Source organism: Scyliorhinus torazame, chromosome 16, assembly GCF_047496885.1.
Source record: "Scyliorhinus torazame isolate Kashiwa2021f chromosome 16, sScyTor2.1, whole genome shotgun sequence".
Classification (NCBI taxonomy): domain Eukaryota; kingdom Metazoa; phylum Chordata; class Chondrichthyes; order Carcharhiniformes; family Scyliorhinidae; genus Scyliorhinus; species Scyliorhinus torazame.
Window position 1 is genome coordinate 133,545,648 of NC_092722.1, and position 26,179 is coordinate 133,571,826.

Below are 26,179 nucleotides of genomic sequence, written 5' to 3' on the forward strand. Positions count from 1 at the left end.
ATGTCTTGATGAGAAAATGGAGACCTGTACATATGCAGGCGGATGAAAAGTGGGCAGAAGTTCTTTGAGAAGGTGACTGAACAGGTAGATGAGGGTAGAGCAGTTGATGTGGTGTATATGGATTTCAGCAAAGCGTTTGATAAGGTTCCCCACGGTAGGCTATTGCAGAAAATACGGAGGCTGGGGATTGAGGGTGATTTAGAGATGTGGATCAGAAATTGGCTAGCTGAAAGAAGACAGAGGGTGGTGGTTGATGGGAAATGTTCAGAATGGAGTACAGTCACAAGTGGAGTACCACAAGGATCTGTTCTGGGGCCGTTGCTGTTTGTCATTTTTATCAATGACCTAGAGGAAGGCGCAGAAGGGTGGGTGAGTAAATTTGCAGACGATACTAAAGTCGGTGGTGTTGTCGATAGTGTGGAAGGATGTAGCAGGTTACAGAGGGATATAGATAAGCTGCAGAGCTGGGCTGAGAGGTGGCAAATGGAGTTTAATGTAGAGAAGTGTGAGGTGATTCACTTTGGAAGGAATAACAGGTATGCGGAATATTTGGCTAATGGTAAAGTTCTTGAAAGTGTGGATGAGCAGAGGGATCTAGGTGTCCATGTACATAGATCCCTGAAAGTTGCCACCCAGGTTGATAGGGTTGTGAAGAAGGCCTATGGAGTGTTGGCCTTTATTGGTAGAGGGATTGAGTTCCGGAGTCGGGAGGTCATGTTGCAGCTGTACAGAACTCTGGTTCGGCCGCATTAGGAGTATTGCGTACAGTTCTGGTCACCGCATTATAGGAAGGACGTGGAGGCTTTGGAGCGGGTGCAGAGGAGATTTACCAGGATGTTGCCTGGAATGGAGGGAAAATCTTATGAGGAAAGGCTGATGGACTTGAGGTTGTTTTCGTTGGAGAGAAGAAGGTTAAGAGGAGACTTAATAGAGGCATACAAAATGATCAGGGGGTTAGATAGGGTGGACAGTGAGAGCCTTCTCCCGCGGATGGAAATGGCTGGTGCGAGGGGACATAGCTTTAAACTGAGGGGTAATAGATATAGGACAGAGGTCAGAGGTAGGTTCTTTACGCAAAGAGTAGTGAGGACATGGAATGCCCTACCTGCTACAGTAGTGAACTCGCCAACATTGAGGGCATTTAAAAGTTTATTGGATAAACATATGGATGATAATGGCATAGTGTAGGTTAGATGGCTTTTGTTTCGGTGCAACATCGTGGGCCGAAGGGCCTGTACTGCGCTGTATTGTTCTATGTTCTATGTTCTAAGTTCATCAAGTAGTATTGCCGGTAGGGTATAGAAAGGAGGTGTTGCGAGTTGCACATGAGGTACCAGTGGTAGGTCATTTGGGAATAAGGAAAACTCAAGCTAAAATCCTGAAACATTTTTATTGGCCTGGACTACATAAAGATGTAGTTAAATTTTGTCAATCATGTCACACATGTCAAGTGATAGGGAAATCTCAAGCAGTGATAAAACCAGCGCCCTTAATACCCATTCCAGCATTTGAGGAACCTTTTACGCGGGTCATAATTGATTGTGTACGACCGCTTCATGAAACAAAAAGTGGGGATCAATATCTTTTGACCAGAATGGATGTGTCTACTAGGTTTGCAGAGGCCATTCCAGTACGTAATATTACAGCTAAAAGGATTGTGGAGGAGTTACTTAAATTCTTTACTAGATATGGACTACCCACAGAAATTCAATCAGATCAAGGATCAAATTTTACTTCAAAGTTATTCGAAGAAGTTCTGGATAGCTTAGGAATAAAACAATTTAAATCAACTGCGTACCATCCAGAACCGCAGGGAGTGTTAGAAATGTGGCATCAGACATTAAAGACAATGTTGAGGGCGTATTGTCAAGATTATCCAGAGGATTGGGATAAAGGAATTCCATTCGTATTGTTTGCAATTAGGGATGCACTAATGAATCTACCAAATTTAGTCCTTTTGAACTAATTTTTGGTCATGAGGTAAGAGGACCACTTAAATTGATCAAGGAAAAATTGGTGGGTGAGAAATCGGAAATTACACTATTGGATTACGTGTCAAATTTTAGGGAACGATCAAATAGAGCAGGTGAATTGGCTAGACAACATTTGAAAGTTGCACAAAATGTGATGAAACGGGTAGCGGACAAGAAATCCAAAGTTCGTAGTTTTGCCAGTGGGGATAAAGTTTTAGTGTTGTTACCAGTGGTAAATGAGCCTTTAAAAGCTAGGTTTTGTGGACCGTATCAGATTGAAAGGAAATTAAGTGAGGTGAATTATGTGGTAAAAACACCAGATAGAAGGAAGACTGCGTGTCATGTGAATATGCTGAAAAGCTACTTTAAAAGGGAAGGAGAGAAAAAGGAGGTTTTAATGATTCTAACTCAAAGTGACGAACCAAACCCAGATGACTGTGAATTTGACATACCCAAATTATATTGGAAAATGAGGATGTTCTTAAAAATTGGGATGAATTATTAAGTTACCTTTCAGAGGAAAAACAAACTGACCTGAAAGAGTTATTGATATCACATGGGCAAGTTTGTAGAGATAAATTGGGAAGTACTAAAATGGCTATACATGATGTAGATGTGGGAAATGCTGTTCCTATCAAACAACATCAATATAGACTTAACCATTTAAAATTGGCACATGTTAACAGAGAGATTGAGAGTATGCTTAAAAATGGCATAATTGAAGTGGGTTACAGCCAATGGAGCTCACCGTAGTGATGGTACCTGAACCAGACGGTACACAACGGTTGTGTATGGATTGTTACAAGAACGGACTCTTATCCTATCCCATGTTTGGAGGGTTGCATTGAGAAAGTGGGACAATCCGCTTTTATTTCCAAATTGGATTTACTGAAAGGTTACTGGCAAGTACCTTTATCTGAAATGGTGAAGGAGATTTCAGCTTTTGTGACTCCAGATGGCATATACCATTTCAAAGTTATGCCATTTGGCATGAAAAACACCCCAGCCACATTTCAATGGTTAACTAATACAGTCGTTTCAGGATTACCCAATTGTGCGGTGTACATCGATGATCTGGCAGTTTTCAGCCAGACATGGAAAGAACATTTAAAACATCTGAGGGAGTTATTCGATCGACTTCAGGAGGCGGGTTTGGTAATAAACAGAGCCAAAAGTAAATTTGGAAAAGCCCAAGTCACTTTCCTTGGCCATACAATCGGACAGGGTCGACTGGTCCCACGGGATGTGAAAACGAAAGTTATTGGGGAGCTTCCAATACCCTCAACACTACGGGAAATAATGCGATTTCTTGGTATGAGTGGATTTTACCGGAAATTTGTACCAAATTTTAGCAGTGTGTTCACTCCACTGACGGACTTGCTCAAGAAGCGTAACAAATTCCAGTGGACAGCCGAGTGTCAACAGGCATTTGTTAACCACTGCTCCTGTGTTAGTCATCCCAAACCCTTCAAAGTGGCTGTTGGTGCGAGCGATGTGGGTGTGGGTGCGGTGCTTCTACAAGACGACGACGAAGGGCTAGAGCGGCCTGTTGGTTATTTTTCAAAGAAATTGAATTCTAACCAGAAAAAGTATTCGACGATTGAGAAAGAGACTTTGAGTTTGGTGCTGGCTTTGCAACATGTTCACATTTATGTGACCAGCAATCCATCTGACACCATTATATATACTGAACATAATCCTTGGAGGTTTCTGGAGCGAATAACAATGCAAGGCTGTTTCGCTGAAGTTTATTGTTACAGCCATTTCATTTAAAAATAGTACATGTGGCAGGACGGGTAAATGTGGTAGCCGATGCTTTGTCACGAATGTGATCAATTGAGAAGGTTTTAGGTTGGAGGAAGAAGAACAAAGAAAAATGGACTATATTGTTATACCTGTTTGAGTGTGTTGTTTTCTTTAAATGGAAAGGTATATTTACTGTTGTCGTCTTTTAAAATCTTTCCTACTTCAAGACTGTGAGAAAAAACAACTTTACACCTTGGTTTCGATAAAACTAACTTTGTCTTTATTGACCAAAGTCTGCATGCAGATGGCTACAGGTTAGAGAGAGAGAGAGCTGTTAAGGTAAACCTGCTCATTCTTTCTCAAGCTCGCAAAGACATGGAGAAAACGTTCAATATTTATACAAAAGCTGTATCATTTTACAAAAACAGACCTTGTTCAAAAATGTCAATACAGTCATAACTTCTGATCAAACATGTTGTCATGGAAAGACCCTGACTCGGCTTATTTGCAGTATTTTGTCTTTAGAGGATTTAAGACGTGGTCCTATTTTGTTTTTCACCTCTGCCCTCATGATGCCTTGACGCAGATGGACCTAGGTCATGAGGAGGTTGTGTTATTAGGACATTCCTAGATCGTGGCTTTGTTATCAGGTTTTACTAAGGTCAGGCACTATTTTCCCTCTTCTGGCCTTGTATGATACAATTATGTGGATTCTTAGCTTTGTCTAGTTTGTCAGGGTCTGATCTTGGCACTTAGCTGACACAGCTGTCTTACACTTGGTTACATAAGTTGGCTATTTTTCCCATCATGCTATTGCTGAGTTTGTACACTTTCACACTGTGTGCATTTCTTAGTGGATGGTGCTAAAGTGAAAAATGAAACCATCTTGAAGTTGATGGGTTTTTTTTTGGGGGGGGTGGTGTCATGTGAGAGTACTTTTAAGACATGTATGTTTAAGCAATGTACCTTTAAGAAAACAGTGATGTCAGAAAGTGGGTGGAGCTGGGCTATAGATCAGCCATTTTGCAGTTTTTAGATGCAGTTTGGAGGAAAAGAGCTTGAGGAGTGTCTGTGTTTGCAGTGAGCTGGATTTGCTGTGATCTCTGCCATGAAAGACTATCTCTGGATCATTTGGGTGATTTAAACTCATAATAGGAAAGCCTTTAACCTGATGTGATTCTGTTTAAAGGTGTTAAGTCTCTTGGAAGTTTGAAGGAACATTTCGAGGGATTATTTGCTGTTGTAATATTTTCGGAGTTATCTTTGAAGTAAGGGGTGTTAAGGGATCCAATGTTTATTTAAGATGTTAAGTTGAGTTCATGGAATAAACATTGTTTGGTGTTTAAAAACCCACGTGTCCATAATTGTAATCCCACACCGAGGGAAAAAGCCGTGTGCTAGGAAAAGCAGCAAATACATTGGTTGAATTCCATGATACATTTTGGGGTTCTGAAAACGCCTCGCCCATAACAGCCCCCAGATGCTCTCTCCCGCGGTACATGTGCCAGCGCACAAGTAGACCGACTCCGGGCCCTCCACAATGACATCTGTCTCCCAGTTTTTCCATTTCACCAAGGCTCACAACCTGCTCTACTCCATCGAGGAGGTCAGGTCCATGACCAGGGACTGTCAGGTCTGCACGGAGTGCAAACCGCACTTCTATCGGCCAGGCAGAGCACATCTGGTAAAGGCCTCCCGCCCCTTTGAGCGCCTCAGCATGGACTTCAAAGGGCCCCTCCCCTCCACTGACCGTAATGTGTACTTCCTCAACATCGTTGACGAGTACTCCAGATTCCCCTTCGCCATCCCCTGCTCTGACATGACCTCTGCCTCCGTTGTAAAGGCCCTGCACAGTCTTTTCACCCTGTTCGGGTCCAGATGCAGGAGGCTTGCTGTATTAAGTTGATACACCATCAATAATAGACGACGAGTGATAAACGTAACTGAGGCTTTAATACACTAAACAGCAAGCCTCCTGCCTCTGGGGCGAACTGGGTCCGGAGGTGCAGACTTGCCACTTTTATACAGAAGTCTGATGGGATGAGCCAGAGGCGGAGCCGGCTTGGACAAGACCAGGCATGTACAAATACAGCACCATGCATATAGTACAATAGTGTGCTTTACCACAGTCTTTGAGCAGGAGAAATCGGGAGTTCAGTCTGGGAACGTAAGTGGTATTTGTGCCTGTGTCTCTGAGCAGGAGAAGTTCGGAGTGCAGTCTGGGAAGGTAAGTGATATTTGTATCTTTGTCTCTGAGCAGGAGAAGTTCAGAGTGCAGTCTGGGAAGGTAAGTGGTATTTGTGTCTGCGCCTCTCTGAACAGGAAAAATCCGGAGTGCAGTCTGGGACGGTAAATGGTATTTGTGTCTGTGTCCCCCTCTGTGTCTCTGAGCAGGAGAAGTTCAGAGTGCAGTCTGGGAAGATAAATGGTATTTGTATCTCTGTGTGTCTCTGAGCAGGAGAAATCCAGAGTGCAGTCTGGGAAGGCAAGTGGTATTTGTGTCTGTGTCTGTGAGCAGGAGAAATCCAGAGTGCAGTCTGGGAGGTAAGTGGTATTTGTATCTGTGTCTCTGAGCAGGAGAAATCCGGAGTGCAGGCTGGGAAGGTAGGTGGTATTTGTGCCTGTGTCCCTGAGCAAGAGAAATCCAGAGTGCAGTCTAGGAGGTAAGTGGTATTTGTGTCTGTGTCTCTGAGCAGGAGAAATCCGGAGTGCAGGCTGGGAAGATAAGTTGTATTTGTGTCTGTGTCTCTGAGCAAGAGAAATCCAGAGTGCAGTCTGGGAAGATAAGTGGTATTTGTGTCCGTGTCTCTCTCTGAGCAGTTAAAATCCGGAGTGCAGTCTGGGAAAGTTAGTTGTATTTGTGACTCTCTCTGTGTCTCTGAGCAAGAGAATTCCAGAGTGCATTCTGGGAAAATAGGTGGTATTTGTGTCTGTGTCTCTCTCTCTGAGCAGTTAAAATCCGGAGTGCAGTCTGGGAAAGTTAGTTGTATTTGTGTCTCTGAACAAGAGAATTCCAGAGTGCATTCTGGGAAAATAAGTAGTATTTGTGTCTATGTCTGTGAGCAGGAGAAATCCAGAGTGCAGTCTGGGAAGGTAAGTGGTATTTGTGTCTGTGTCTCTCTCTGTGCTTCTGAGCAAGAGAAATCCGGAGTGCAGTCTGGGAAGGTAAGTGGTAGTTGTGTCTGTGTCTCTGAGTAGGAGAAGTTTGGAGTGCAGTCTGGGAAGGTAAGTGGTATTTGTGTCTGTCTCTCTGTGTTTCTCTGAGCAAGAGAAATCCAGAGTGCAGTCTGGGAAGATAAGAGGATGTGTGTCTTTGTCTCTCTCGGTGTTTCTGAGCAGGAGAAATCCGGAGTGCAGTCTGGGAAGGTAAGTGGTATTTGTGTCTGTGTCTTTGAGCAGGAGAAATCCGGAGTGTAGTCTGGGAAGGTAAGTGGTATTTGTGTCTCCGCATCTCTGAACAGGAGAATTCCGGAGTGCAGTCTGGGACGGTAAGTGGTATTTGTGTCTGTGTCTCTGAGCAGGAGGAATCCGGAGTGCAGGCTGGGAGGTAAGTGGTATTTGTATCTGTGTCTCTGAGCAGGAGAAATCCGGAGTGCAGGCTGGGAAGGTAGGTGGTATTTGTGCCTGTGTCCCTGAGCAAGAGAAATCCAGAGTGCAGTCTAGGAGGTAAGTGGTATTTGTGTCTGTGTCTCTGAGCAGGAGAAATCCGGAGTGCAGGCTGGGAAGATAAGTTGTATTTGTGTCTGTGTCTCTGAGCAAGACAAATCCAGAGTGCAGTCTGGGAAGATAAGTGGTATTTGTGTCTGTGTCTCTCTCTGAGCAGTTAAAATCCGGAGTGCAGTCTGGGAAAGTTAGTTGTATTTGTGTCTCTCTGTGTCTCTGAACAAGAGAATTCCAGAGTGCATTCTGGGAAAATAAGTAGTATTTGTGTCTGTGTCTGTGAGCAGGAGAAATCCAGAGTGCAGTCTGGGAGGTAAGTGGTATTTGTATCTGTGTCTCTGAGCAGGAGAAATCCGGAGTGCAGTCTGGGAAGGCAAGTGGTATTTGTGTCTGTGTCTGTGAGCAGGAGAAATCCAGAGTGCAGTCTGGGAGGTAAGTGGTATTTGTATCTGTGTCTCTGAGCAGGAGAAATCCGGAGTGCAGGCTGGGAAGGTAGGTGGTATTTGTGCCTGTGTCCCTGAGCAAGAGAAATCCAGAGTGCAGTCTAGGAGGTAAGTGGTATTTGTGTCTGTGTCTCTGAGCAGGAGAAATCCGGAGTGCAGGCTGGGAAGATAAGTTGTATTTGTGTCTGCGTCTCTGAGCAAGAGAAATCCAGAGTGCAGTCTGGGAAGATAAGTGGTATTTGTGTCCGTGTCTCTCTCTGAGCAGTTAAAATCCGGAGTGCAGTCTGGGAAAGTTAGTTGTATTTGTGACTCTCTCTGTGTCTCTGAGCAAGAGAATTCCAGAGTGCATTCTGGGAAAATAGGTGGTATTTGTGTCTGTGTCTCTCTCTGAGCAGTTAAAATCCGGAGTGCAGTCTGGGAAAGTTAGTTGTATTTGTGTCTCTGAACAAGAGAATTCCAGAGTGCATTCTGGGAAAATAAGTAGTATTTGTGTCTGTGAGCAGGAGAAATCCAGAGTGCAGTCTGGGAAGGTAAGTGGTATTTGTGTCTGTGTCTCTCTCTGTGCTTCTGAGCAAGAGAAATCCGGAGTGCAGTCTGGGAAGGTAAGTGGTAGTTGTGTCTGTGTCTCTGAGTAGGAGAAGTTTGGAGTGCAGTCTGGGAAGGTAAGTGGTATTTGTGTCTGTCTCTCTGTGTTTCTCTGAGCAAGAGAAATCCAGAGTGCAGTCTGGGAAGATAAGAGGATGTGTGTCTTTGTCTCTCTCGGTGTTTCTGAGCAGGAGAAATCCGGAGTGCAGTCTGGGAAGGTAAGTGGTATTTGTGTCTGTGTCTCTGAGCAGGAGAAATCCGGAGTGCAGGCTGGGAAGATAAATGGTATTTGTATCTCTGTCTCTCTCTGTGTCTCTGAGCAGGAGAAATCCGGAGTGCAGTCTGGGAAGGCAAGTGGTATTTGTGTCTGTGTCTGTGAGCAGGAGAAAATCCAGAGTGCAGTCTGGGAGGTAAGTGGTATTTGTATCTGTGTCTCTGAGCAGGAGAAATCCGGAGTGCAGGCTGGGAAGGTAGGTGGTATTTGTGCCTGCGTCCCTGAGCAAGAGAAATCCAGAGTGCAGTCTAGGAGGTAAGTGGTATTTGTGTCTGTGTCTCTGAGCAGGAGAAATCCGGAGTGCAGGCTGGGAAGATAAGTTGTGTTTATGTCTGTGTCTCTGAGCAAGAGAAATCTAGAGTGCAGTCTGGGAAGATAAGTGGTATTTGTGTCCGTGTCTCTCTCTGAGCAGTTAAAATCCGGAGTGCAGTCTGGGAAAGTTAGTTGTATTTGTGACTCTCTCTGAGCAAGATAATTCCAGAGTGCATTCTGGGAACATAGGTGGTATTTGTGTCTGTGTCTCTCTCTGAGCAGTTAAAATCCGGAGTGCAGTCTGGGAAAGTTAGTTGTATTTGTGTCTCTGAACAAGAGAATTCCAGAGTGCATTCTGGGAAAATAAGTAGTATTTGTGTCTGTGTCTGTGAGCAGGAGAAATCCAGAGTGCAGTCTGGGAAGGTAAGTGGTATTTGTGTCTGTGTCTCTCTCTGTGCTTCTGAGCAAGAGAAATCCGGAGTGCAGTCTGGGAAGGTAAGTGGTAGTTGTGTCTGTGTCTCTGAGTAGGAGAAGTTTGGAGTGCAGTCTGGGAAGTTAAGTGGTATTTGCGTCTGTCTCTCTGTGTTTCTCTGAGCAAGAGAAATCCAGAGTGCAGTCTGGGAAGATAAGAGGATGTGTGTCTTTGTCTCTCTCGGTGTTTCTGAGCAGGAGAAATCCGGAGTGCAGTCTGGGAAGGTAAGTGGTATTTGTGTCTGTGTCTTTGAGCAGGAGAAATCCGGAGTGTAGTCTGGGAAGGTAAGTGGTATTTGTGTCTCTGCATCTCTGAACAGGAGAATTCCGGAGTGCAGTCTGGGACGGTAAGTGGTATTTGTGTCTGTGCCTCTCTGAACAGGAGAAATCCGGAGTGCAGTCTGGGACGGTAAATGGTATTTGTGTCTGTGTCCCTCTCTGTGTCTCTGAGCAGGAGAAGTTCAGAGTGCAGTCTGGGAAGATAAATGGTATTTGTATCTCTGTCTCTCCTCTGTGTCTCTGAGCAGGAGAAATCCAGAGTGCAGTCTGGTAAGGTAAGTGGTATTTGTGTCTCTGAGCAGGGGAAATCCGGAGTGCAGTCTGGGAAGGCAAGTGGTATTTGTGTCTGTGTCTCTGAGCAGGAGAAATCCGGAGTGCAGGCTGGGAGGTAAGTGGTATTTGTATCTGTGTCTTTGAGCAGGAGAAATCCGGAGTGTAGTCTGGGAAGGTAAGTGGTATTTGTGTCTCTGCATCTCTGAACAGGAGAATTCCGGAGTGCAGTCTGGGACGGTAAGTGGTATTTGTGTCTGTGCCTCTCTGAACAGGAGAAATCCGGAGTGCAGTCTGGGACGGTAAATGGTATTTGTGTCTGTGTCCCTCTCTGTGTCTCTGAGCAGGAGAAGTTCAGAGTGCAGTCTGGGAAGATAAATGGTATTTGTATCTCTGTCTCTCCTCTGTGTCTCTGAGCAGGAGAAATCCAGAGTGCAGCCTGGTAAGGTAAGTGGTATTTGTGTCTCTGAGCAGGGGAAATCCGGAGTGCAGTCTGGGAAGGCAAGTGGTATTTGTGTCTGTGTCTCTGAGCAGGAGAAATCCGGAGTGCAGGCTGGGAAGGTAGGTGGTATTTGTGCCTGTGTCCCTGAGCAAGAGAAATCCAGAGTGCAGTCTAGGAGGTAAGTGGTATTTGTGTCTGTGTCTCTGAGCAGGAGAAATCCGGAGTGCAGGCTGGGAAGATAAATGGTATTTGTATCTCTGTCTCTCTGAGCAGGAGAAATCCGGAGTGCAGTCTGGGAAGGCAAGTGGTATTTGTGTCTGTGTCTGTGAGCAGGAGAAATCCAGAGTGCAGTCTGGGAGGTAAGTGGTATTTGTATCTGTGTCTCTGAGCAGGAGAAATCCGGAGTGCAGGCTGGGAAGGTAGGTGGTATGTGTGCCTGTGTCCCTGAGCAAGAGAAATCCAGAGTGCAGTCTGGGAGGTAAGTGGTATTTGTGTCTGTGTCTCTGAGCAGGAGAAATCCGGAGTGCAGGCTGGGAAGATAAGTTGTATTTGTGTCTGTGTCTCTGAGCAAGACAAATCCAGAGTGCAGTCTGGGAAGATAAGTGGTATTTGTGTCTGTGTCTCTCTCTGAGCAGTTAAAATCCGGAGTGCAGTCTGGGAAAGTTAGTTGTATTTGTGTCTCTCTCTGTGTCTCTGAGCAAGAGAATTCCATAGTGCATTCTGGGAAAATAGGTGGTATTTGTGTATGTGTCTCTCTCTGAGCAGTTAAAATCCGGAGTGCAGTCTGGGAAAGTTAGTTGTATTTGTGTCTCTCTGTGTCTCTGAACAAGAGAATTCCAGAGTGCATTCTGGGAAAATAAGTAGTATTTGTGTCTGTGAGCAGGAGAAATCCAGAGTGCAGTCTGGGAAGGTAAGTGGTATTTGTGTCTGTGTCTCTCTCTGTGCTTCTGAGCAAGAGAAATCCGGAGTGCAGTCTGGGAAGGTAAGTGGTATTTGTGTCTGTCTCTCTGTGTTTCTCTGAGCAAGAGAAATCCAGAGTGCAGTCTGGGAAGATAAGAGGATGTGTGTCTTTGTCTCTCTCGGTGTTTCTGAGCAGGAGAAATCCGGAGTGCAGTCTGGGAAGGTAAGTGGTATTTGTGTCTGTGAGCAGGAGAAATCCGGAGTGTAGTCTGGGAAGGTAAGTGGTATTTGTGTCTCTGCATCTCTGAACAGGAGAATTCCGGAGTGCAGTCTGGGACGGTAAGTGGTATTTGTGTCTGTGTCCCTCTCTGTGTCTCTGAGCAGGAGAAGTTCAGAGTGCAGTCTGGGAAGATAAATGGTATTTGTATCTCTGTCTCCTCTGTGTCTCTGAGCAGGAGAAATCCGGAGTGCAGTCTGGTAAGGTAAGTGGTATTTGTGTCTGTGTCTCTGAGCAGGAGAAATCCAGAGTGCAGGCTGGGAAGATAAATTGTATTTGTGTCTGTGTCTCTGAGCAGGAGAAATCCAGAGTGCAGTCTGGGAAGATAAGTGGTATTTGTGTCTGTGTCTCTCTCTGAGCAGGAGAAATCCGGAGTGCAGTCTGGGAAGGTAAGTGATATTTGTGTCTGTGTCTCTCTCTGTGCTTCTGAGCAAGAGAAATCCGGAGTGTAGTCTGGGAAGGTAAGTGGTAGTTGTGTCTGTGTCTCTGAGCAGGAGAAATCCGGAGTGCAGTCTGGGAAGATAAGAGGATTTGTGTCTTTGTCTCTCTCGGTGTTTCTGAGCAGGAGAAATCCGGAGTGCAGTCTGGTTAGGTAAGTGGTATTTGTGTCTGTGTCTCTGAGCAGGAGAATTCCAGAGTGGAGTCTGGGAAGGTAAGTGGTATTTGTATCTGTGTCTCTGAGCAGGAGAATTCCGGAGTGGAGTCTGGGAAGGTAAGTGGTATTTGTGTCTGTGACTCTCTCTGTGTTTTCAAATTGTTGGGCGGGGTGGGGGGGAAACTGAGCAGTGACATCACAGTAAAGCTGTGTGCTATCTGGCTGGTCGGGACTCTCTTACATTTGAAAAAACAATTGAAAAACTGATTAACTACATAGAGGAGTAACTGAACCTGACGGCAGAGATTAGTATTTAGCATTTAATTTTATAATAAAAATCTAGCACCTGGGACCATATAGTTAATTGTAACATTATCTAATAAAAATGTAAGTAGTTATTTTAAATTAATTAACTAGTGCTTAAGTGTCACTCAGCGGGGTGCAGTACTCTAACTGTGAGATATGGAAGATCCGTGATGCTACCTGTGTTCCGATCGACTACGTCTGCAGGTAATGTAACCAATGCAGCTCCTCACAGACCACGTGGTTCGGTGGAGCCGCAGTTCGATGCATTTAGGAGAATGCAGGTAGCATAAAGCATTATAGATAAGAGTTATAGAGACGAGCCACGCCCAAGTTGGAGACAGACAGATGGGTGACTGCTAGAAAGGGCAGGCAGTCTGTGCAGGAGTCCCCTGTGAATGTCCCCCACCTCTCTAACAAGGAGGGTTTAAACTAAAATGCCGGGGGGGGGGGGGGGGGGGGGCGGAAGCCTACGGAAGGAGTCATAGATTTCATAGAATTTACAGTGCAGAATGAGGCCATTCGGCCCATCGTGCCTGCACCGGCTCTTGCAAAGAGCACCCTACCCAAGGTCAACACCTCCACCCTATCTCCATAACCCAGTAACCCCACCCAACACTAAGGGCAATTTTGGACACTAAGGGCAATTTATCATGGCCAATTCACCTAACCTGCACATCTTTGGACTGTGGGAGGAAACCGGAGCACCCGGAGGAAACCCACGCACACACGGGGAGGATGTGCAGACTCCGCACAGACAGTGACCCAAGCCGGAATCGAACCTGGGACCCTGGAGCTGTGAAGCTATTGTGCTATCCACAATGCTACCGTGCTGCCCATGTCAGAGAAACCTTACCAGTCAGAGAAAGAGGGAGCACGGACAAAAGCAAAAGGTAGAAAAGTGAATAAGAAAAGTGTTGGGTGGAGAAACCAAGGACAAAATTCAAACAGGGCAGTAGAGAAAAATATTGGGAGCACGACAAGCATTGTGAAAAAGACAAACTTAAAGGCTCTGTGCCTTAATGCATGGAGCATTTGCAATAAAGTGGATGAACTAATCGCGCAGATAGATATAAATGGGCATGATATAATTGGGATTACGGAGACATGGCTGCAGGGTGAACAGGGTTGGGAACTGAATGTCCCAGGGTTCTCAGTATTTAGCAAGGCTAGGCATAAAAGAAAAGGTGGTGGCGTGGCACTGCTGGTTGAAGAGGAAATTAACACAATAGTGAGAAAGGATATTAGCTCTGACAATGTGGAATCTGTATGGGTAGAGTTGAGAAATACCAAGGGACAAAAAATATTAGTGGGTGTCATATATAGACCCCCAAACTGCACTGGTGAGGTTGGGAATGGCATTATACAAGAAATTAATGATGCATGTAATAAAGGAATATCAATGATCATGGGTGATTTTAATCTTCACATAGATTGGGCAAATCAAATTAGCCACAATGGCGTAGAGGAGGAATTCCTGGAGTGTATACAGGATGGTTTTCTTGACCAATATGTGGAGGAACCAACTGGAGAGCAGGCCATCTTAGACTGGGTACTGTGTAATGAGAAGGGAATTATTGCCAATCTGGCTGTACGAGACCCCTTGGGGATGAGCGACCATAACATGATAAAAACTTTAATCAAGATGACGAGTGAAGTAGTTGATTCGGAGACCAGGGTGCTAAATCTTAATAAAGGGAACTATGAGGATATGAGGCGTGAGTTGGCCTTGATAGATTGGGGAGAGTTACTTAAAGAGATGACAGTGGATAGACAATGGCAAACATTCAAGGAACGCATGGAGGAACTACAGCAACTGTTCATTCCTGTCTGGCACAAAAGCAAAGGGGGTAAGAGGGCCAATCCATAGCTTACAAAGGAAATTAGAAATAGTATCTGATCCAAGGAAGAAGCATACAGATTGGCCAAGAAAAATAATAGGTCTGAGGATTGGGAGCCGTTTAGAATTCAGCAAAGGACAAAGGGATTGATTAAGAAGGGGAAAGTACAGTACGAAAGGAAGCTTGCAGGGAACATAAAGACTGACACTAACAGTTTCTACAGATATGTGAAGAGAGATTGGTAACGAGAAATGTAGGCCCACTGCAGACAGAAACAGGGGAATGCATAATAAAGGACAAAGAAACAGCTGAGCAATTAAATACATACTTCGGTTCTGTCTTCACAAATGAGGACACAAATCAGATCCCAGAAATGTTGGAGAATGAAAGGTTTAGTGAGAGGGAAGAACTGAGGGAGATCAACATTAATAGAGAAATGGTGCTGGGAAAACTGATGGGATTGAAGGCAGATAAATCCCCAGGGCCTGCGAATCTGCATCCCAGAGTACTTAAGGAGGTGGCTCTGGAAATAGTGGATGTATTGTTGGTCATCTTCTGGGATTCTATAGACTCTGGAACTGTTCCTGCAGATTGGAGGGTAGCTCACGTCACTCCAATATTCAAAAAGGGAGGTAGAGAGAAAGCAGGGAATTATAGACCAGTAAGCCTAACATTGGTAGTGGGTAAATGCTTGAATCCATTATCAAGGACTTTATAGCGGAACATTTAGAAAGCAGTGGCAGGATCAGTCAGAGTCAGCATGGATTTATGAAGGGAAAATCATGCTTGACAAATCTGTTGGAATTCTTTGAGGAGGTAACCAGTACAGTCGACAAGGGGGAGCCAGTCGATGTGGTATATTTGAACTTTCAGAAGGCATTTGACAAAGTCCTGCATAAGAGATTATTGTACAAAATTAAAGTGCAAGGGATTGGGGGAAATGTATTGAGGTAGATAGAAAACTGGTTGGCAGAGAGGAAACAAAGAGTAGGGATTAATGGGTCCTTTTCAAATTGGCAGGCAGTAACCAGAGGGGTACCACAGGGATTGGTGTTGGGACCCCAGCTATTCACAATATATCTTGATTTGGATGAGGGAACAAAATGTAACATCTCAAAGTCAGCAGATGATACCAAAATAGGTGGGAGGGTGAATTGTGACAAAGATGCAGGGATCCTACAACAAGATCTGGACAGGTTGGGCTAGTGGGCGAACCAATGGCAGATGCAGTATAATTTGGATAAGTGTGAGGTTATTCATTTTGGAAGCAAAAACAGGAAGGCAGATTACTACCTGAATGGCAGTAAATTGAGTGAGGGGAATGCGCAGTGGGACCTGGGTGCCCTTGTGCACCATTCGCTGAAGGCAAGCATGCAGGTGCAGCAGGCGGTAAAGAAGAGCATATCGAAGCAGGGATGTGTTGCTGCAATTGTACAGTGCCTTGGTGATGCCACACTTGGAGTATTGTGTGCAGTTTTAGTCTCCTTCTCTGAGGAAGGATGTTCTTGCTCTCGAGGGAGTGCAGTGAAGGTTTACCAGACTGATTCCAGGGATGGCGGGACTGTCATTTGAGGAGAGATTCACTAGGTTGGGATTGTTCTCACTGGAGTTCAGAAGAATGAGGGGGGATCTCACAGAGACTTATAAAATTGTCATCATAGTATTTATAGTGCAGAAGGAGGCCATTTGGCCCATCGAGTCTGCACCAGCTCTTGGAAAGAGCACCCTACCCAAGGTCAACACCTCCACCCTATCCCCATAACCCCACCCAACACTAAGGGCAATTTTGGACACTACGGGCAATTTATCATGGCCAATCCACCAAACCTGCACATCTTTGGACTGTGGGAGGAAACCGGAGCACCCGGAGGAAACCCACGCACACACGGGGAGGATGTGCAGACTCCGCACAGACAGTGACCCAAGCTGGAATCGAACCTGGAACCCTGGAGCTGTGAACCAATTGTGCTATCCACAATGCTACCGTGCTGCCCACAACAGGACATTCTAACAGGACTAGACAGGGTAGATGCAGGGAAGATGTTACCAATGATAGGTGTGTCCAGAACCAGGGGTCACAGCCTGAGGATTCAGGGTAAACCATTTCGGACAGAGATAAGGAGACATTTCTTCACACAAAGAGTGGTGGGCCTGTGGAATTCATTACCACAGGAAGTAGTTGATGCTAAAACTTTGAATATATCCAAGAGGCGGCTAGATATAGCACTTGGGGAGAATGGGATCAAAGGCTATGGGGAGAAAACAGGATTAGGCTATTGAGTTGGATGATCAGCCATGATCGTGATGAATGGCAGAGCAGGCTTGAAGGGCCAAAAGGCCCATCCTGCTCCTATCTTCTATGTATCTATGTAATACCGTTTTGGATACTGTTGGGGGGGGGATAGCCAATCAGTGTAAAACAACAGCAACCAGAACAGAGGCACCACAACTGGCTCTGTTGCTCAGCAGGGGAGGGCAAAATGCAGGAGAGCGATAGTTATAGGAGACTCTGTAGTAAGGGACACAGATAGGCACTTCTGTGGATGTGAAAGATACTCCAGGATGGCATGTTGCCTCACTGGTGCCAGGGTCAAGATGTCTCTGAACGAACACACGACATTCTGAAGGGGGAGGGTGAACAGCCAAAGGTCGTAATACACATAGGTACTCATGACATAGGCAGGAAGAATGATGAGGTCCTACAGAAGTTCAGGGAGTTAGGCAGTAAGCTAAAAAGCAGGACCTCTAGGGTTGTAATCTCAGGATTACTCCCAGTGCCACGTGCCAGTGAGGCTAGGAAATAGGAGGATTGTGCGCTAAATACGTGGCTAAACTGGTGGTGTAGGAGGGAGGGTTTCAGATTTCTGGACCGCTGGGATCTCTTCCGGGACAGGTGTGGCCTGTACAAGGTGAACGGGTTGCATCTAAACTGGAGGGGCACCAATCTCCTGGCTGTGAGGTTTGCCAGTCACTCAAGAGGATTTAATCAGTATGGCAGAAAGGTAGTAACCAGAGCGTTAGCTTAGAAGGTGTAATAATTGAAGGGGAAATAGAGAACAAAGATAAGAAATCAACATCACCCTGTCTGCTCAAACGCAGTGGTTTGAAGTGTCTTTGTTTCAACACCATATTGGATTGTGAACAGCCTGGCACTGAGTCAGAGAAGCCGTGAGCACAGCACGATGTAAGGTGCATACCTGAAAGTCACGAGTGAAGTGCAGTTCACCAGATGCATGCCCCTTATATTGGATTATGAATAAAACTGGTCCAATTAGACGCCCATGTGACCAAGATGAGGAGTGCAGGCAGGATTCTGACATGTTGCCATTAAAGTCGTGAATGGACAATCTATGTCTTCTTGCGCTGATGTAAAACAGATTTTCAACTTCCTCCACATTTTCTGGTCCTGCCCACCATGATGGGACTGGAAAATCCCACCCTAAGAGTTTGATATAGATTTTGGGGTGACATATTTTGGCTGAACTTAAATTTTGATTTATGAAGTACCTGATTCAGTCATCCACTGACTGTTGATATACTTTTTAACCTCTTCCACAGGTTTCAGGATTTCCTCTCCAGATGCGCTATTCAAAGTTGGAAGCAATATTTGATAAAGTCTACAGTACTGGTGTTCATAATATAGAAATCCCTAATGTGGAGTTTGCTGTTGCAGTGTATATTTATCCATATCCTAACAATGTATTATCAGTGTGGATCTATGTAGCATCTTTGGTTCATGATACATACAAATAACTTGGGCTATATTTTCTAAATTGCAAGTTGTGCTTAACGTTTTCCCTTTACAGTCTTGATTATGTTGAGCAAATTGTTGATATGAACTCCCTGTTAGTTGATGTTGAATGTAGAATTTTTAGGAACAGGAAAGGGCTTTCCTGTGACAAACCTGTGATTATTGATAAACCCACTAAAATCGAATTTTAACCCATCCTACACCTTGAACTCATTTTACACTCTGCTTCATTGTATTTCCCTGTTACTACCACTTGGCAGATGCACAAACCTTGCCTTCACCAACCTTTGTGCTCAAAACTCTCATGTCAACTAAATATGAGCTGAAACACCAACAGCCCCTGCCCCAGAGGTAGGCTGGGAGGTAGTGGGGTTCCATTTACTTGGGTGGGAAGGAGCAGTGTCTAGACCCTGTCGACTTCCCAACTCACCTAGATTAAGTCCAAGGCAGGATGGCCAATGGATGACCTTCCAGCTCGGAAACGAATTGAGGCCCTTTAGTGGCCTTGTTCTGCTGTCACAGGTAGTGGTGGGTGGGGGGTCATGCCATGTGTGTAACCAACCAGGTAGTTTCTGGCAAGTATGCCTATGGCCTGGTTGGGAGGATTGGGGGTGGGGGGCAGATGATGGGGTTTCCTTCCTACTTGGGTAGTCCACAACCAGTGGAGAGATATGGGCCTGCAAGTGAAGGCCCCTGTCTGACCTGAATACTAACTCGCACTGACTGGCCTCAGCAAGCTCACCTTACGCCTAAGACTCCAACACTATCCCCTGCCTAGGCCCCATGTAGTTCCAGCAGTGGACACCACTCCCGATGGCACTTCTGGTACTGGACAATTGCCAGCCCCTGGGCAGGAAATTCCAATCAGGTAACTGCCTGAATGACACTAAACCGGGTTGAGGAGGCCAGGAATGGCTGCAGGGGGGGTTGCCTCTGGCTCTCTAGTCAGTTGACTAACCCCCTGCCACAAGCATTGAATTCTACACTATATCTTTGACCACAGTTGCTTGAGACAATTGCTTTGGAGACAAAATTAAGCAAACAGCGGCAATTTTACATAAAATTTACATTTTTGTTTTCTGCACTCTTGTTTGCTTGGAGATTTTTGTTGAATTACATATAAATGAATTTAAACAAGACAGGAAACTATGTATTTTGTTTACGGGCGCTATAATTAGTACAAACAAAGCAAACAATTTGAACGTGAACTGTTGTATTCAGTTAAAGGATAACAATTTTGGGGAGTTTGTGATCCTTTAATATTTAATATTTATTTTTGGAAAAATGAAAACAAATATGAACGGCCGAATGAAAAATGGCAGTCATCGCATTAAAGACAATACATTGTAAACATGTTAATATTACAGAAAGGTCCAACTCATAATATTTAACCTTTTGCCAGGCAGTTGTTGAAGGCATTTCCACTTTAAATGGCAAGTCACAACAACTACTCTCGTCTACACCAAGTATGAAAAGCATAAACCAGTTTGCCAGTTTCACTTTTTGGAAATCACACCCTTTTTGGTGGCCATGATTGCAACCTTAAGTTATGGCTCTGGTCCTGTTCTGCTTGTGCCTAGAAAGTATTCCCCCTCAAAATCATGTCTGAAGTGATTTGGAGGTGGTCTTGAACAAAAAGAGGTGCATATATGCTGTTCACCCTGCAAACTTCCTTCTGAACCATGCACAGTTCTATGTTTGTCAAAATGACCAGACCTAGTAAAAAAGAAAATTGAATTAGAAATCTACAGCATCAATTTTTGGAAAATCTAGCAATAGTTATATAGTCTCATTAATTGAACAGACATATGGCCGTGATTCAACTAATTGGGAACAAAGTCCCATAGCAAGTGTGTTTAGCCATGTGTTTCCTGGCGCTCACAGTGCAGAGAATTGTTGTTACCACAGTGCGTCTTAACCCATATACGGTGGACAAATGACTGCAAGGCTACTTCTTTAAATCAAACAGCATTTATTTGCATCATACAATGTTATTGTTAAACAATCACGCCATCAACATAATACTACAGAGTACTTCAAGTTCATAGGAGACCTTGACTTAACTTCGGAGTGACTAGTGAGGACCAGACAGATATTGGCCTTTATCTGTATGCTGAATCCTTTAGTCCTCAAGTGTCCGGTCCTTGGTCTGGTCTGTTCCTGGCTCTGGTCTTCCTTCGGTGGTAGGGTGATGGTCTTCCTCGTGTTGGTCATTGAAGGTCACCATTGTTCCGTTTCTGCTGCAGAGAGCGATTCTAGGGTGGCGCAGTACCTTTTAACCTCATTGATTGTGCGCCTTTTTGGACGGGCCCTGGGATGCTACCAATCAATCGATCATAGTTCAATCAAGTCCAATCAGAGCCTGCCAGCTTGATTGTGGGGCATGAACTCTTCGGCCATGTCTGTAGGTGTCTAGGGCACATAGGCCCTTCCAAATAAGGAATGCAGATGCCATTGTGTCTGGTAGATATGATTGACATAGTTCTATTGTCCCTGGGATGAACCTTTTGCTGTGCATTGGAGAATCTGGGCTGCAATTTATTCATCAATGTTCATTTGAGTTGCAGCCTGCTTGTCCTTAAACTTGGCCTATTCTCTCAGCATCCCATGCAGGTCACCATCATAGGTGGCCGTTCGACCACACGATAGAACACTGGGGAGCACTTTCTCCCTGTGTCTGCATGGGTGGTCCGTTTTTCTCCCACAGTCCAAAGATGTGCAGATTAGGTGGATTGGCCAAGCAAATTTGCCCCTTAGTGTCCAAAAGGTTGGGCGTGATTGCGGGGATATGGTGGAGGCATGTACTTACGGAGATTGCTCTTTCAAAGAGCCAGTGCAGACTTGATGGGCCAAATGGCCTCCTTCTGCACTGTAAATCCTATGATTCTATGAATGAGAGAGATAGTTGTGGCCTGTTTCCACTAAAAAGTGTATTACAAAATACCACATTTCAGTAGGTCAGATAAATCTAAATGCAAAAGTTAGATAAAATTGCTACTAATACCTCAATTTGACTGAAATTTCATAAAGCAAAGATGGGAAGTTTAACCCAATGTTCATTCAGTCATAGAGTTTCCGCAATCATTTGCACTGGTATTAAAAACATTGCAACAGAGAAAAGCGCTGCCCACAAAGTTGGCTACATCTCCAGGGTATCCTGATCTCATTTCCAGGCCTTCCCGAAGGCTTTATAACTAAGCTGGTTGTTTAGGGTGCACGAAAAATGTTTTATAAGATTTTAACTGCAGCAGCAACTCATGGCACCTTTAATGTAATAAAAAACACCCGTGGTGCTTCGTAAGGACATTTTAAAGCAAACATAAGATATGGAGAAATTCTAATGGCTGCGCCTGAACCGGGGTGTAACGCGGCCGGTAATTTTCGCGGGAGGCCTCTCGTGGGATTTATTTGGCTCGTCACGCCTTGCGAGATCTAAGTGTTGCTTATTCACTTGCTAGAGTTATTGTAGGCGCAGGACCTAACCCCCATGCCTCAGAGACCCTGAGTGAGCGCCGGTTAGTACTGATTTCCACGAACGGGAACCATAAGTACCGCCACTTGTGGGGAGGGTGCAGTGGTTAATGTACCTTAATGACCCACTGCAACTTCCCACTGGCACGGAGCGCGAACCTTGATCCTGATGCCAATGGGGAACCGGAGCATCAGGAGGGCGCCAATCCCATTTTCTGCCTGATGCTAGATTCTCCACTGTCTGTAGCAGAGTTCCCGATGCGGTGAAGAATCCAGCCCCAGGACTTCCGGCGGATGCTATGAAGGAGTAAGTCGGTGGCTCCCGCTCTGGTCGGACCTTTGGACCTTTCCCCCCCCGACTGTTTTCCGGTTTTAAACTGTAAATTCGAAGGCTGAGGCAATTGGGCACCGTTTCCATGTATTGGTGTCTGGAGAAAAGAACTAGAAGTGCACAAAAAGGCAGAAATAAAAAGACAGGCTAGGGCTGTGCTGAAGCTGCCGCAGGAGACAGCATGGCCGAGGACCGGACCCCTGGTGCGTCGGCCCAGCGATCAACGGAGCAGTTGATGCAGGTCATCTAGGATGGCTTTGCCAAGCAGAAACAGGACTGTCTGGACCCGATTAAAGAGTCGATTGATCGGCTGGAGCACAGACTGGACGCCCAGGATCGGGTGATCCAGAAGGTTGAGAAGGCGCTGGCTGAGCAGGAGGAGCATCAAACTGCGGTGGAGCTGGAGATGTTGAGGGACCAGCAGAAAAGGCTTCTGGAGAAGGTGGAGGTACAAGAGAATAGGTCCTGTCGGCAGAACTTAAGAATTGTCAGGCTCCCGGAGGGGTCTGATGCTGGGGCATATGTAGCAGGTATGTTTGAAAAGCTGCTGGGGGAGGGGACATTCTCCCGCCCCTTGGATGTGGAGAGGGCGTACAGAGTGCTTGCGAGGAAGCCGCGAACGGCGGACCCTCCGAGGGAAATGGAGGTGAGATTCCACAGGTTCCTGAACAAGGAATGTATTCTTCAGTGGACCAAGTGAACGCAGAGCTGTAAGTATCCTGCGGGTGTACCAGGACCTGAGTGTGGAGGTGGCCAGGAAAAGGGCAGGCTTCAACCAAGTTAAGTCAATCTTCTTCAAGAAACAGGTGAAGTTTGGACTGCTGTATCCGGCTCGTGTCTGGGTCATATAGGAGGACCAGCATCATTATTTTGAGTCGCCCGAAGACCCACTGGACTTCGCGAAAAGAAAAAGGACTGGTGGTGGGCTGAGAACTTTCGAACTTTGATGCAACTTGTTGGCTTATATTGTTTTTTTATTTTTTCCTCTTCTGTTTTTGAGTTCTGTTTAAGGGGGGGAAAAAGTTTTTCGTTTTTGGGTTTTCTTTCTAATGAATGTTGGCAATGCCTTTTGCTTTGATGTGCACTTTTGTGGGATGGAGACGTGCTTGTTTGGGTTTCGGTGTTTTTCTTTCAGTTGGGTGATTGGGTGGCACTGGGAGCGGGGGCCACCAAGCTAACTGGGTGAGCTAGCTCACGGAAGCGCAGTGGGGGATGTGCATATGTTTAGTTTATTGTATGGGTTAGGTTTCAGAGTGGTGTTGCTGGGGGGTGGGGGTAATTGTTCTACTGACAAGGGAGGGATTTCAATTGAGGGACAGAGAGGAGGTCGATGGCGGGGGCTGCCGGGGGGGCGGGCCCAAGAAAGGGGATGGCTGAAAGGAGGGGGGGGCACTTTGCCCCCCAACTAGGGTGATCACCTGGAATGTTCGAGGGTTAAATGGGCCGGTTAAGAGGGCACGTGCGTTTGCGCACCTGAGGGGACTGAAGGCGGACGTGGTAATGCTGCAGGAGACGCACCTTAGAGTAGATTGAGGAAAGGCTGGGTCAGTCAGGTCTTCCACTCGGAGCTGGACACAAAGATGAGAGGGGTTGCGTTCTTGATTAATAAGCGGGTGATATTTGAGGTGGGCAGAATAGTTTTGGATGTGGGAGGTCGATAAAGCGGTAAGCTTTTGTCCTCCAGGATTGAGGATTGTGTACTGAACATTATTGTGGAGGATCAGACGGGGTTCGTGAAGGGCAGGCAGCTGGTGGCCAAGATCCATGGAGATTTAGGCAGCTGAGGGGCAGGAGTTCTCCTTCTACTCCCATGTACATAAGGTATATTCTCGGATCGATTTCTTTATTTTGGGTAGAGCCTTGCTGGCAGGGGTGGTGCACACAGGGTACTTGGCTATCACAATCTCGGACCATGCTCCACACTGGGTTGACCTGCAGGTTAGTACAGATAGCAATCAGCGCCTGCAATGGAGGTTAGATGTAGGGCTGTTGGCGGACGAAGCAGTGTGCGAGAGGCTGAGGAAATGCATACAAAATTACCTGCAGGTAAATAATACGGGGGAGGTCTCAGCAGCAGAGGTCTGAGAAATGCTGAAGGCAGTGGTGAGAGAAGAGCTGATCTCGATCCGGCTCACAGGGACAGGACGGACAGGGCAGAGACAGACCGACTGGTAAAAGAGATTTTACAAGTCGACAGGAGCTACGTGGAGACTCTAGAGATAGGGCTTTTAAGGGAGGCTACAGCGGAGTTCGGCTTGGTAACCACAGGGAGGGCAGTGGAACAACTCAGAAAGGCGAGGGGGGGGGGCGATCTACGAGCATGGCGAGTAGGCTAGCAGGATGCTTGCACAGCAGCTCAGAAAGAGGGAGGCGGCTAGAGAAATAGGGAAAGTTATTGACGGGGATGGGAACTTGGTTGGGGATTCGGCAGGGGTAAGGCATTTCGGGATTCCTACAGCAGGCTGTACAGGTCGGAAACCTCTGCGGGGCCGGAGGCGATGAGGCACTTCCTGGAGGGGTTGACTTTCCTGAAGGTGGACGAGGAGCTGGTAGAAAGTCTGGGGGCCCCGATCGGGTTGGAAGAGATAGTGGGAATGGATAGTGGAGGGCTTGAAGGCCATGCAGTTGGGTAAGGCCACGGGACCGAACGGGTACCCAGCGAAGTTCTACAAAACGTTCTCCGGGATATTGGGACCGGTGCTGATGTTGATGAAGGTGTTTAATGAGGCAAGGGAAAAAGGGGTTCTGCCCCAGACGATGTCACAGGCCATGATTTCGCTTATCCTGAAACAGGACAAGAACCCGGAGCTATGTGGGTCCTACAGGCCGATATCCCTGTTGAATGTAGACACCAAACTGTTGGCCAAAATTTTGTCCTCCAGGATTGAGGACCGAACATTATTGTGGAGGATCAGACGGGGTTCGTGAAGGGCAGGCAGCTGGTGGCCAATGTAAGAAGGCTGTTAAATGTGATCATGATGCCCCCAGAAAGTAGGGAGGTGGAGGTAGTGGTCGCAATGGATGTGTGGTGGTTAGGATTTGGGAGGGGCTTTATTGACTGGGTCAGGTTGCTGTACCAGACTCCTGTTGCGAGTATACGGACGAACAGGACGACTTCGGACTATTTTAGATTGCACCGGGGGACGAGACAGGGATGCCCCCTCTCCCCACTGCTGTTTGCGCTGGCTATAGAGCCGCTGGCAATTGCTCAGAGAGCCTCAAGGGGCTGGAGCACAGAGTCTTGCTGTCTGCGGATGACCTGCTTCTGTATGTTTCAGATCCAATTGAGGGGATGGAAGAAATCAAAGGAATTTTAGGGGAATTTGGCCGGTTCTCTGGGGTATACGCTTAATATGGGGAAGAGCGAGATGTTTGCGGTCCAGGCGAGGAGTCAGGAGAGGCGACTGGGGGAACTGCTGTTTAGAATGGTAGGGGACAGTTTCAGGTACCTAGGTATTCAGGTGGCACGGGATTGGGACCAGCTACATAAATTGAACTTGGCCCGGTTGGTTGATCAGATGAAAGATGATTTCCGGAGATGGGATGCGCTCCCGTTGTCTCTAGCTGGGAGAGTCCAAACGGTGAAAATGACGGTCCTCCCGAAATTCCTGTTTGTATTTCAATGTCTCCCCATCTTTACTCCACGGTCCTTTTTTAAGCGCGTCAATAAAGTTATTGCGGGCTTCGTGAGGGGGGGGGGCAAGTTCCTGCGAGTGAGGAGGGTAATGCTTGAGCGGAGTCGGGGAGAGGGCGGGCTGGCGCTGAACTTTAGCAATTATTACTGGGCAGCTAACATAGCCAGGATTAGGAAGTGGCTGGTGCAGGGGGTGGGGGGTCCGCATGGGTGAGTATGGAGGCGGCTTCATGCAAGGGCACCAAGTTTGGGGGCACTGGTAACTGCGCCTCTGCTGTTCCCGCCGGCGCGGTACTCCACCAGCCTCTGTGGTGGTGGCGGCCCGGAGAGTCTGGGGGCAATGGAGGAGATACGTGGGAGCATCAGTCTGGTCCCCAATCTGCGATAATCATCGGTTTGCCCCGGGGAGTACGGATGGGGGGTTCCGAATGTGGCGGAGAGCAGGGATTGAGGGGTTGGGGGACTTGTTTATAGAGGGACTTGCTTTCCGAGTACGAGGGCGCTGGAGGAGAAGTTTGCATTGGCGAGGGGAAACAGGTATAAACAGATATCTGCAGGTGCGGGACTTTCTGCGTAGACAGGCATCCACCTTCCCATTCCTGCCGCTAAGGGGGATTCAGGACAGGGTAGTTTCCAGAGGATGGGTAGGAGAGGGGAGCGTCTCTGACATTTACAAGGAAC

General features: G+C 46.4%; 1 protein-coding gene across 1 annotated transcript in view; it reads left to right on the forward strand.

Annotated features, from left to right (window-relative positions):
• Positions 1–18,064, forward strand: part of LOC140392301 (protein CC2D2B-like) — a 180,997-nt gene extending 162,933 nt beyond the window's left edge. Inside the window, exon 15 of the mRNA XM_072477616.1 lies at positions 17,870–18,064. Coding sequence (XP_072333717.1) covers positions 17,870–18,064 — 195 coding nt within the window. The remainder of the gene's footprint in view (positions 1–17,869) is intronic.
• The last annotated feature ends 8,115 nt before the right edge of the window (positions 18,065–26,179 follow it).